This window comes from Colletotrichum tamarilloi (genome assembly GCF_030869305.1).
Source record: "Colletotrichum tamarilloi strain Tom-12 chromosome Unknown Scaffold_4.1, whole genome shotgun sequence".
NCBI lineage: Eukaryota > Fungi > Ascomycota > Sordariomycetes > Glomerellales > Glomerellaceae > Colletotrichum > Colletotrichum tamarilloi.
In genome coordinates this window covers 937,374-949,604 of record NW_026849387.1, presented here as the reverse complement: position 1 = coordinate 949,604, position 12,231 = coordinate 937,374, and the positions used below count along the sequence as shown (strand labels likewise).

Sequence of the window (12,231 nt, the reverse complement as noted above, 5' to 3'; positions counted from 1 at the left end):
TTGTCGAGCTTGAAGGTGTTATTCATGTGTCTCTCAACAATGTTCAATGTTGGTGTACCCAGCAAGTATCCACAACACTAGGAGTGGAGGTACAGACGGGATACTCACGTACGAATGGATACCTACTCTGTAGGCCCCGGTTTTTTGTCTCCAGACAGCTGGTCACTGGTGAGGAAGAACGGAAAGAAGATGTGCCTCTTGAAGCTTGGCAGGACCTGCTGTGTCGAATCGAAGGCTGTGGATGTCAGTGGTGGATTCCACATTGAGTAGTACCTCCCGCGGCCACCCGACAAGCCGGGCAAGCGCGCACGAGAGACTTGCGACTTCAGGAAGGCGGCGAGGGCCAGGTGCGCTTGCATTTTCCCGGCATTTTTGGGTTTTGCTCCGTCCGTTATTGTCAGGTACTTCGGTGAGGTACCTAAAATCACCTAAGGTCAGGTACCTTACGTGATGTATTCCCACGCAGAAGGGAGGAGGAACGAAGGAAGGCACGTTGGATCTCGAGCTTCCAAATTCACCGATACCTGGACCTTCCCAAGACTTTACCTTAATTCTTCTTGACCTTAGTCCTTCTTGTATGTTGCTCGCAAGAGAAGTCGTGAGAGTAAGTGCATGGTTAAGTGTGTGAGGTACATGAGCAGTACGTGCTTAACGTCGCATAGCATTGAGAAACTAGTGTGAGCAGGACGAGACATGACAAGGCAAGCCGCAAGACAATACACCACGACATCAGATACCTCATCTTCCACCGAACTCACCAGACTCTACCTTAGCTATAGTCTGGAGCAGAGACAACCGGCCACCGTACCGTTGCCGTTGGCCGTGCCGCACCTGACACCTCCCGTTGTGCTTTTCAACTATCCTAAAGCAGAAACTTGACGTGCGTGCGCTTTTTGTATGGTCTTGACTTGCATCACCTCGTCTCGCCTCGCATCTGATCCGTTCTCTTGCCGTTGCGTTGCGCCTTGGCCTCAGCAGCATTGCTTATGACTAAAGCCCGAGCAAAAGAGACAAACTTCTTTCCCGCTTTCTCCCTGACTGCTGAGTGACTCCTGATCAAGACACACTCCCCGCCAGATCCATCATTTCACCCGAAGCTACGTATCCGTCCATACAAATATATACTTGGTACTTGGTGTACCAGGGTGGAGGGGTGTTGACGAAGGGGAAGGCAAGGCACGGTATCCGTAAGGTAAGGCAAGGGGAAAAGGTGGGAGGGGAGGAGCCGCTGGTCTTAGTCCCAGCACATTATCCACTCCTCTCTCTCTGGGTGACGGGTCACACACTCTCTCATCCAGAATTTCAACCTTCCCCTTCCCCATATTAAGACCTCGAGGATCCCTTCGCATTGACCTTGTCGTCTCTGCTGTTCTTTCTTCTTTCTCTATTCTCCTCTTCTCTCCCAAGCTCACCCGGCACACTCTCGTCTCCTTCGACAAACCCTCGTCGGACTGGAACGTTGTCTTGGCCTCTGTCTCAAGCCTTCTCTTTCGCCAGATCTCTCTGTGCCACTCCCTTCAGAGAAACAGAGCTTCCTTCTCTCTCTTTCTCGTCCTCTCTTCTCTCCCACGTTCGTCCACCACCTCTTCTGGACCGGACCGCATACCAGTCGCTCGACGATCGAACCGACTACCGTCTCTTCCACCATCGACCCAATACCTGCGTGTGTGTGTGTTAGCACTACAGCTGTCAGTCTTCGTGCCGAGACATTACTGTCAAGAACGACTTTCGAACGTGCGTGCATTGTGTGTCTAGCTTGCTTTTAGCTTGTCACTCCAATTGCCGCGACTCAGCAAATTCCCCAACGCCCGAGCAATTAGCATTGGCGGGACCGCAACTTTTTCCAAAAAACCAAGCCCCGACTCAATTGGTCAATTAAGCTCCCCCACCATGGCCGGCGTCACCGTGCTCGGCGAGCTCCCGTCCGCCTCCCTCTTCACCTTCCCGCCCGATGGCGCGCATATGGCCATTCCCCCACCTTTCCCCGGGTCCATCGCCGCAGCCCCTCCGGTCCAAATTCCCGACAATATCTTCACCGCCGCTCTTGACCCCAGAGTGCCCATCACCATTGCCACTCTCTACGCCGTCACCGTCAAGCTCCTGAACAAGTACAACAACTCGACCAACCGTAAGCCTTGGGGAATCAGCAAGACCAAGCCCTTCTTCGCCTTTGTCGTCTTGCACAATGTCTTCCTCGCCGTCTACTCGGCTTGGACCTTCTGGGGCATGCTCGGCGGCATGCGTAGGAGCGTTGTGAGCCCCTTTGGCCCCAATGGTCTGGCTGCCACTGCCGACAGCTTCTGCCAGCTCAACGGCAACGGAGGCTTCGGTGCCGCCACCGTCTACAACGAGACTGTCGGTTACTGGTCCAGCTTGACCGGCAACAACGCTCTTGGCTTTGATGGACGCCCCAGCCGCGAGGCCACTGGCAGAATCTGGAACGAGGGACTCGCCTTCTACGGCTGGATCTTCTACCTGAGCAAGTTCTACGAGGTCCTTGACACCTTCATCATCCTCGCCAAGGGCAAGCTCAGCTCCACCCTCCAGACCTACCACCACGCCGGTGCCATGATGTGCATGTGGGCTGGTATGCGCTACATGTCCGCCCCTATCTGGATGTTTGTCCTAGTCAACTCCTTCATCCATGCCATGATGGTAAGTTTTGCGCCTATTTTGCTCAACTGAAGTGTTGCTAACAGTCGTCTAGTACACCTACTACACCATCACCGCTTTCAACATCCGCGTCCCCATGGCCATCAAGCGAACCCTCACCACTCTCCAGATCACCCAGTTCCTTGTCGGAGCTACCTACGCCATGGCCCACTCCTTCGTTTCGTACACTGTCCCCGTGACTGTCTACACTGCCGAGAAGGGTGCCGATGCTATCACCCAGTCTTCCACCAGCACCGCCGCCGAGACCGTTGCTACTGCCGCAACTGGCGCCTTTGAGGCTCTTAAGGACATGGTCTTCGGCGCCTCTGCTAAGGTCGCTGAGGAGGCTGCCGCTGTCTCCGTCGCCGCCGCCGCCGCTGCTGCCCCCCCTCAGCCCGGTTTTGTTGCTGAGACCATCTTCGTCACCCAGCCCTGCGTTACCACCAGCGGCGAGACCTTTGCCATCTGGCTCAACGTCCTCTACCTGGCACCGCTCACCTACCTGTTCGTCATGTTCTTCATCCGCAGCTACATCCGCCGCAGCACCGCCGCACCCAAGGGTAAGGGCAAGGCCCGCCGTGAGAGCAATGTTACTCTTGCGGAGAAGGCTGGCTGGGACGCCGCCCGCGAGGTCAACCGCGAAATCTACAACGGCTCTGCCTCGTACAACGTCGAGGGCAGCCCCAAGCGCGCTGGTAACGGCAAGGCCAAGCACTAGCGAAAGTTGGCACGCATGGATTAGTCCTGAATTTAGGACGTAATGGGAAAAGGGGAAAGGGGGAAACACGGCTGGAAGAGAAGCCTGAAAGAGGTCTTCTCGTGGAGGCGGCATTGGGTTTGATTCAACGGCGTTTTGAGCTGGGAAAACATGATTGGGGTATAGCATTCGCATCACCCGGAGCGCTCGTTATCTAGTCGTGACCGTCTAGTGTCTTGCATTTTGCGCGTAGGGTAAATAGGGCGAGCCGGGTGTCATCCATCCGGTGCAAGTATGTATAGTCATCATCAATATGAAATTTTACATGTTAAATATTTTCGTGCAGATTGGTTTTTATTGAAGTGGTGACAGGTCGAATTTACGGCCTAGGAAATGTGTTTATCAGGATTTCCATCATTCACATCCGGGGTGTAGAAGCATAGTTGTACAACATTCCCGGAACGGGGAAAAGGGGGAAAGCCACCTCGTGTGACGACGCGGTGGCGGCGAAATTATGGGATACAGACCCGAGCTCTCGGGCCCGATCAGCCGGACCATCTTCTCCGCATTTTCGTCGTCTTCCGGATGCGGTGGGGGCCAAGACCGGAGCTCACTCCGATGTGGTCGGAAGGAGGGGAGAGGAAGGGGGGTGGTGGACGTACCCAAATTAGTATGCCGTGTTCAGTCTCTCCTCTCTCTTTTTTGTTCACCCGCATATCCACCTTGTCGATCTCTTGGCTGTTTGTCTCTGGGTTTTCTGGGGCAAGTTGTCTCTGGTTTCGAGTGAAACCGTACGACCCCGTCGCGCTGCATGAGAGCTGCTTAAATGAGTCGCCAAGTTGAAATGTTTGATGAATTCTCTACGGTACTGATGAATGCGTGTAAATCGAAACGATTGCTGAAGATTGTCAACTAGACCAATGCCACGCGTATTTCTGGTATCCGGGGCGTGTGGGCAAGGTAGTCGTCGTCGGTCTTCCAGAAACGGGTTCGGCCACGATACGAGAGAGTCGAATTCGCCACTGAACCCTGAAGCGAGTTTCTCTCTATCGCTGAATAATAGATTGCATTATTAAATTACCGCGAAGCCTCGTTCTCTACACGCCATGTAGTTCTTGTTTGCCCTTTTTGCGCCCTGACTCAATTCCAAGCGCAGTGCATAGGTAAATGAATATGCTATTTAGTCAACCTCAAGTTATGATCCGGAGTCTGGAAACAGATAAAAAAAGGCTTTACAATACGATGAGGCGCAAAAAGCTCGAAACGTACTCATCTTGTGTGGCAAGATGTATCGAACGCCCTGCTTGTCTGCGGAGAGCTCGTTCATAGGGTACAACGTTTCGTCTTTCGACTCGCGCATAACGCCCGTCCGGAATAGGCACTGCCTTGTATGAATTGGGAAGATAAACCAGGGCAAGAAGGAACCAAGCAAGTCTATCTTGGGGAACTCATGGGATTGTGGATTCGCGGGGGTGGGGATTTCCATTAGCCCTTTGCTGATCGTTTTCGATGTCCGCTGCTTTCGTCCAACCTTGTGCGACTTTACCTCCGTCATGTATTGTATCCCAATCAAGGTCGTGCTGATTTGGAAATAGGTAGTAGTGTTTCTTAACTCATATTCGCGTCCTGCACACATGGGAACATACCTGACTACTTGGAACGATACCTAGCTTTCACTCACTTCGTCATGTTCGCCTGCGATGAGCAGACTCGAAGACAGTAACTCTGGAAGAAGTGAAGTGGCCACGGCATGGGAGGCTCTCAAGGTACTAGCAAACCAAAATCCCATACCTTACTCGAATAATTTCCTTGCCGCCACAAGCCAGGCCAACAACGGCCCTGCAGAGTCATCTACCTAGCAGTGCTGGAGAAAAGGGCGGCGAGATCCAGGTAGACGAATCACAACGACGCTTACGGCGATGAAGCATACAAAGCACATACTCAAATTACCCCAGGTACACGTACTACACATGCATACACCCCCCTTCCTCTCGTTGTTAATCCAAGCTCCTAGGCACCCAGGAGCTAGCCTCTCGCCTAGTTTCTTCTTTCCCCAAGCTCCCTCTCAAGCTAAGTCGAACCGCAGCAGGCGCGGAGGCTACCTTACTATAGGTGTGTGTTTGGCCTCACCTCCTCTTCTTCTTGCTCACCGTGACCGCCTCTCCTAGCTAGATATCTGGGCCTCGCATCTTGCATTTCCTCGCATGCTACTGAAGCTCCCAAGTCGGGCTTAGCCTACCCGGGAACACTCTCTCCACCCAACTCGCAGATACCAATGAATCTCGCGAGGAAGAAGACATCAAAATATCAGCAGCACAGCCATGCGTGGGAAATTTGAAACAAATTAATTGAATGGGACAAGAAAAATGCGATCAGTCCTACAGACAGCAAGAAAAGAGACAACAAGATCACCAGAGGAAACGACCCGTCGAGGTCCGACGTTCGACTCAATGCAGAACGCTAGGCTACCTTCGGCTCAAGAATGATGACCACCCACCACCACCAACGACCGACGACCTGCCTTACACCGCACACGACCTATGCTGACCGATTTTACTCCGCACAGGTCAACGACATCTGACCGTTGGGCGGTGAGTCAAGTATCGAAAGCGGTGTTACGAATGTTCCCGGCTCACAAATAGAGAGACATCATGAATGTTTACTAATTGCAGGCAGCAGCTGCCATAACCTTAGGAAAGGGGTGTATAGAGCGTGACTAAGGGATCCCGTTGTCATGGCCTAAACCGACAGAACGACAATTCATTAGGCCTCTCGGTCAGCATCGTGTGAAGTTGAGACCAGGAAAGACTTTACTCATGTGATAACACCTAGAAACCTGTGGGAGAGTCCTTCTAATTAGTAGACACGGGAACCGTAGAGCTCGCAGGACCTTGATAACACCACTTTTCAACGCTCGTGTCCCATTCAGCAGAGAATATTCAAAAGACCACTCCCACTCCCGATGACAAACACCTCCTGATTCTCATCCTCGTAGGCCATCATATGAGAGAATAGTACTGAGACCAAAACGGTTGAAGGCCTGGTGATTGGTAGTCATTCGACCACCAGTTCAACCAGCCTCTGGGCTTCCAGGAGTAAGCGCACCGGGGTCCACGGTGCTCTCATATCCTGGTAGCTCACTCACCCTTGTTTTTATAGTAGCAATGTTGCCGCACGTCTTCATCATCTGCATCAGCACGCGAGATACCATAGAGCTCCGGCCGCCAAGGTCAAGACAAAACAGACTCAACAGTCACTCCCTCGAACATGAATCACATACATGACTTAAATCACAAGTCACCGATGAGCCAACGCTTACAGTCAATGGGAGAGTTTGTTTGCAATTGTTTGTATTGTTTCTTCCGAGACCTCGGAAGAGTGAGAGGCAAAAGCGGCTGGACTCGGCCGCCAGCGCGAACAAAGTTGGCTGCGCGTCCGCTCCGTCCAGGTTGTTTCCCACCATCCCCCCTCTCTGGATCTCCGAACCATCAACCAATACGGTGACGGCAACTCTAAATACACGCAACGCCGATCCATGAAGGCGTTCGGCCGACTTGCTCCGCCCTCTCGTCTCTTTTCCCCCAATCTCAGGTGTAGGATAGTCATACCCCCGGATGGAGATCCGAGTACGCGGTGCGAAAAGCATGTGGCCGTCACATCAGGGTATAAGCCTTCAGAGGGGTATGCCGCTAAAACTCCGTAGAAACTGGAGTGTTGAAAATTAAGAGCCCGGTTGAATCGCTTTCCCGTAAAAACAACCCTTTTCCATATGCGATTGATATGAGGGGAGTTTGGCAAAGCCAAATCCGAGTCTTTGAGTGTCCGTCCAACGCCACGCTGTAAATGCAAAACAGAGTCCAAGCCAATCCGGCAGGGCTCGAAAACCGATAAGGCGTTCTATTGCGGGTAAAAGTGATAATGGGTGACGCATGGTGCAGTCCATTAATGGGTATTGGTGTGTGAGTCGAAGGGGTGTGTTGGTGACTCTCCATGTCTGGTGTCGTCGGGGCGGCTAGTGAGAATCGCCACCGTCGTGTGAGTAAGTCTATGATTCTATTGTTTCGCTCTTCATTAAGGCCGTGAGTCGTAATCCACTGGGTGCGAGAACACCCTTGTGCTTTCTTTGTCGTCTCCAATGTACAGTGTACATTTAGAATGTGCTCCAGTTCCAGTCGCGAGGAACACTAGCAGCTACCTCGGGGCCCTTGGTAGGGGGAAGCATGCCAGGCATCATCGGGGCAACGGGGCTCGCGACGATGGGGCTCGACGGGGTGCCAGAGGAGTCGGAGCTCTGATCGCTACCGCTGCGGCTGCCGTTACGGCTCTTCCATACCTTAAATTCGGTGAAGCAGTGAAAGCAGGCGCGAGCGAGGACTCCTCTGGGGTTGTAGTTGCAGTCCTCGTCCAGAGGGATGGCTTCGCCAGAGTGGGTGCCGCAAAAGATGTTGCCACAGCGGCGGCAGTGATGGCGACGGTTCAGGGCGTTGAACTTGCGCTTGCAAGTTGGGTCGTCGCACATGATGGACTCGGAGTCGGGCTGTTGGAATTTTGTTAGTTATATACTTCAAGGCAAAAGGGCGAGATTGTTGTGATAGATCCAACATACCTTCCAGTGCTTGCGAGTGGGTTCGCCAGCGACGTCAGGGAAGAGCTCAGGGTCCAGCTCGAGGTCAATAACCTTGCCACTGTCACCGGTAGAGCGGCGCGACAGCTTGGCTCCGAGAACGCTGAAGCCAGGGAGGCTGATGAAGCTGCTGTTGGCGCGGCGCAAGCAGAGCAAATCCTCGCCGTCGAGGTCCTCAACCTTGGGAGCGCGCGGCTTCTTGGAGTGGTGCTGATTTGGGCGGAGGACGGCGGGCACGTAAACGGGGCGAACCGACTCGGTGAGGCACGACTTGGGCGAGGTGGGAGAGCCTTCGTGAGGAGTGCTCAAGGGTGATGTGCGGTTGCGAAAGGGCTGCGGTTGCGGTACTGTTTGGAAGGAGTGGGATCGAGTGTGTGTGAAGTGAGGGCGATCCTGAGGGTAGAAGGAGGGGCCGCGCTGCTCGGCGAGGGTAGGCATTATGAGGTCGGTTGCCATTGTGTCGAAGTCGAGGTGAGGTTGGTTTATAGGAATTGTTGGTGTAAGTGAAGCTCGACGGTGAAGGATGCAGGGCGTCCTAGATGTTCAAGGCGCTCGATTGCTGGAATTCGAAAGGGCGCGTGGTTGATTTCTCGTGAGAATCGATGATGAAAAGCAACGAATAGTTGTTGCGGCGAAGTGGTTGGTGATTAGAAAAAAGGAGCGGGACGAGGTTGTTGGCGTCGCGTTTGTTCGGGAAAGCTTGGTATTAAACCTGGTGTGAACCGCAGATCGAAGCGGTGCCCAAGGGGATAGTAGAGGTATGGGTATAGTTGTGGTTGTGTTGGACGGTGGTTTTCGGTGTAGAGATAAGGATGCGCTGTGCCACCAAACGAGGTCGTACTTTTTGGGTTTGCTTGTGAATGTGAGGTGTAAGTGAGGTGAAGATGACCTGATCGGGAGTGGTGAGTGAGTAGGCAATCGCAGCAAGATAAAGATGCGTGCGTTGCGATGGAGGGGAGCGGATTGGTGAAGTAGTTTGGGCGGGATGCTTGGGGTCTAAATGGATGGGACGAGACTCGGGGGTGCGGAATGAGGGGGGGCGTGAGGATGAGAGGCCCAGTAGCCTTGAGGGCGATTCAGTCGGATGGAGGGGGGTGCGCTGTAGGAGAGTACGTACACTATCTTATGGGCGGTGGGTGGAAAAGGGAAGGGGGGGGGATGCGGGAGCGGGTTCCCTATTAGATTTATTCCTGCGGCAATTGGCGGAGGGAGTTGCCCGCCCTCTTCCTCTCCTCCAGTGCCAGACCATACGCAGTTAGTAGACGACGGTACAGACAGGAAAGAGAGTGAGGAATGAGAAGGGGGGCGTGTCTCTCATCCACCCTCTCACTCTCTGCTTTCTCTCTCTCATTCTCGTCGTCTCTCTCGCTCTCTATCCGTTACCTATCTGCTCTAAGAGACGGATGGTGGGCGTGAGACTTGAAAGCAGTAGTAAACAAGACACACACCCTCTGCCTCTCTCTCTGTATCTTCTCTCGGCATGGCTTTCCTTTCCTCTGTGCATACCGCCGGTACCGTACTCTCTCCTTCAAAGGTGGCCCATCGTCACTTTCTTCTGCCCACAACGCTTTGCCTCGCCGTTTCTCTGGTTTCGCTACCAACTTACATCCACACGTTGCTGAGTTTAAAGTTTTCTTCAACTCCAGCACATACATACAACCTTCAAGCCAAAACAATATCGCGACCAAAGCAGCATACTGTAAACCTATATGGTCACTACAGTCCCCGTGGGAAACCTCAAAAAAGCCGCGGCGAGAGCAGCTCAGGCCACACACCACCACTTGGTTAGTAGTAAGTCAAGGGAGCGCGGTACGACAACCCTGGGACCGCGGAAACGTGAGGCGCAAAGGCGGCGGCCACGATCATCGCAGCGGCGGCGGCGACGGCGGCGACCGCCCTTTCGCGCTGCAAGGAATCCCCGTCCTCACTTCACCCTCTCTCTCACTCTTCAGACTCTCCCCCCTCCCAATTCCGCGCCGTGGTCCACCTCCCCCGGAAGGCCCTTCCAAGAAAAGACCGCTACAAGAGCCAGAGCCACAGCCAAAAAGAGGCCCAGAGCCAAAGTAGGCCAAGCGTCCTCTAGCCTGGAAGCGGTTTAGCCACCGCCCTGGTCCTGTCGCCGGGTGGGCAGCGGTCTTCTACCCGGGTTGTGGTTGGCTGTAGAGAGGTCCCAACCCTTGTCCAACTCAGGACGATACCCCGGGGGCCACCAAGTCCTCGTCTCGTCCCAACTGCCACTGCAGAACGGATAGCCTCCCGTGCCTCTGGCTCTCTGGCTCTGGCTCTGGTCCTGGAAGAATATGTTTCCACAGTGGCTCGAAAGTCGAAACTCCCTCCTCCGAAAGTGCCCTCCAAGCCTCCCGCGGGTTCCTCTCCTTTCCTCCTCTAGCCTCCAATCCTCCCCCTCCTCCTCGAGGCTCGCCCTCTTTCTTCGCTCCATTTTCAGCACGGCCCCCGGCATTGTCTCTGCTGCTCGCTTCATCTTCCGTGCGCTGCTCCGGCTTATTGTTCCCTTCGTCTCGTCTCGTCCGTGACCATCAACCCCCCCCCCCCATGCCCAGTCGAGAAGCAAGGTCCGACGCTGCTTCAGCTTTGCTTACAATCTTCCAGAAGCCAAAAGGACCCTGAAATTGAAGCGGCTATTCTGTACGTAAGGCGAATGCCCCGGCCCACGCCGCTAGCCCGCGCTGCCCACGTCGTTGAATGAAGATCGCTGGGAACCTCCTTGACCAACGGGGCTGCTCGCGTGTCTTCAATTCAGTCTCCTTCTTCTTGCCGCAGTCAAGCCGCCGCTAACGCCCCCGGGATACCGAACCTATCCTTACAAACGGCCTCTGTACCTTCCTCTAAGGTTTAGTTCGTAGGGACTCTTGGCTCTTTTGCAGAGCTTCTACTGTGTAGACGGCCAAGCTCGTGTCATTCGAGATCACGGGCTTCAACTGCCCCAGCTTCCTAAGTAAGTGACCAGGTTACCCAGTTCCAAGGGTTTCGAAGACAGGCAGGCGAGCAGAAAAAAACAAAGAAAATAAAATAAAACACAGGATAGAGAAAAAAGCAATAATGCTTCTGTAGCGCCTGTAGCTCGTAAATTAGCGGTGGGCGAGAAAGCTGTCGGGGTGAACCTTTGAGACACGATGGCCCTCCAAAACCCCACTTGACGTCGCCCTCCCGCCTCGTCACTTTATTGCCTGGCTGGTACGAAGTTACGAACTGCTCCAGTTGTCCAGCCATTTTTGACACTCCGGAGAAAGACCGCAATATCGCCTTGGCTCTCTCAGTCTCTCTCTCTCTCTCTAGACGATGGCCGTTTTTGGCGTCCGCTTGTAAGTGCCGACAGCTAGAGCCTAGGTGACGACGGCGACAACCTACACGAAGGGTGGGCAAGTTAAATTTGCTCAACGTAATAGCTGCTCTTGGGTTGGTCCAAGAAGGTTCATGTTTATTGCCGCTTCACGATGCGGCTCCTCTTCCACGCTGCGGTTGCTGCATCGTCACCGCCGTGGTCCGAAATACACATTGACAGGGGCCGTCGGACAGAGACCGATCTGGACTCTGGTGAGCGCCTTTGTTTTTTTTGCCGGCTGCCGCTCGTATCGCTCTCTCGCTCGCATCGACTAAGGCGGGCTCGTCAACGCATATCGGGATTCGGGGATCCTTCCTCCACTTCTTCCATGGATGGAGCGGCTCGCCGCTTGCCCAGCATGAAGCAGGGGGCAATGAACCGAGAATTCACAGGGGCATGGAGCTCTTGATCTTGTGATTGCTTGTACGTACGCAAAATGTCGAACTGTCATATCTGTTTATGAGTAGGCATAGTGCTGTCCGGAGATGTCCTTGCGGCTGCATTCATTCACTGCGTAGTAATTTGCTTGTGTCCGGTAGCTTTGGTGTAATGAGCAGGTTGATGCTGGTTGTGCTGCTGAGGGTATTCCCATCCTAGGATGCTGTTCCCGACAGGAGTCCTTCTTTGGCGGCGATCTGCCTCCTCCCCTCCCCTCCCCTCCCGATGCGTGGATGCGTGCGCGCATCCATTCATCCGTCCAGGACTCCAGACGTCCATCCTGCAGAATACCTTATGCGTGTGCACCGCGATAGGCGGGACCCAATCGTCCTGTGCGACGTCGGAACGCCTGGTCTGAGTGCCCCTCTTGGTGATGACAGGCAGGTCAGACTTGCTGCATGTTAGTCGGCCGTGACCCAGAAACCAGACCCAGGCCCAGCAACGAGAGTTGCATTTCGACTACTCTCGACTCTTGGA

The 12,231-nt window shown here is 54.0% G+C and overlaps 7 protein-coding genes across 7 annotated transcripts; 2 read left to right on the top strand and 5 right to left on the bottom strand.

Annotated features, from left to right (window-relative positions):
- Positions 1–122: 122 nt before the first annotated feature.
- CTAM01_01968 (uncharacterized protein) lies at positions 123–359 on the bottom strand (the record flags this gene model as incomplete). The annotated part of the gene is made up of 1 exon (XM_060518008.1): positions 123–359. One exon carries the CDS (start codon positions 357–359, stop codon positions 123–125), a length of 237 nt encoding a protein of 78 aa, XP_060387542.1.
- Positions 360–1,097: 738 nt separating this feature from the next.
- On the bottom strand, positions 1,098–1,514 carry CTAM01_01967 (uncharacterized protein; the record flags this gene model as incomplete). The annotated part of the gene is made up of 1 exon (XM_060518007.1): positions 1,098–1,514. A coding segment is annotated over one exon (417 nt), but the record flags the coding sequence as incomplete, so codon positions are not given.
- A 376-nt stretch (positions 1,515–1,890) lies between these two features.
- CTAM01_01966 (GNS1/SUR4 family protein) lies at positions 1,891–3,370 on the top strand (the record flags this gene model as incomplete). The annotated part of the gene is made up of 2 exons (XM_060518006.1): positions 1,891–2,655; positions 2,708–3,370. The coding sequence occupies 2 exons, from the start codon at positions 1,891–1,893 to the stop codon at positions 3,368–3,370; spliced, it is 1,428 nt and encodes a 475-aa protein (XP_060387540.1).
- Positions 3,371–7,499: 4,129 nt separating this feature from the next.
- CTAM01_01965 (FYVE zinc finger) lies at positions 7,500–8,429 on the bottom strand (the record flags this gene model as incomplete). The annotated part of the gene is made up of 2 exons (XM_060518005.1): positions 7,500–7,886; positions 7,956–8,429. 2 exons carry the CDS (start codon positions 8,427–8,429, stop codon positions 7,500–7,502), a joined length of 861 nt encoding a protein of 286 aa, XP_060387539.1.
- Positions 8,430–9,352: 923 nt separating this feature from the next.
- On the bottom strand, positions 9,353–9,628 carry CTAM01_01964 (uncharacterized protein; the record flags this gene model as incomplete). Its single annotated transcript, XM_060518004.1, has 1 exon — positions 9,353–9,628. One exon carries the CDS (start codon positions 9,626–9,628, stop codon positions 9,353–9,355), a length of 276 nt encoding a protein of 91 aa, XP_060387538.1.
- A 440-nt stretch (positions 9,629–10,068) lies between these two features.
- Positions 10,069–10,455, bottom strand: CTAM01_01963 (uncharacterized protein; the record flags this gene model as incomplete). The annotated part of the gene is made up of 1 exon (XM_060518003.1): positions 10,069–10,455. One exon carries the CDS (start codon positions 10,453–10,455, stop codon positions 10,069–10,071), a length of 387 nt encoding a protein of 128 aa, XP_060387537.1.
- Positions 10,456–11,428: 973 nt separating this feature from the next.
- On the top strand, positions 11,429–12,159 carry CTAM01_01962 (uncharacterized protein; the record flags this gene model as incomplete). Its single annotated transcript, XM_060518002.1, has 3 exons — positions 11,429–11,528; positions 11,784–11,833; positions 11,914–12,159. 3 exons carry the CDS (start codon positions 11,429–11,431, stop codon positions 12,157–12,159), a joined length of 396 nt encoding a protein of 131 aa, XP_060387536.1.
- Positions 12,160–12,231: the final 72 nt, after the last annotated feature.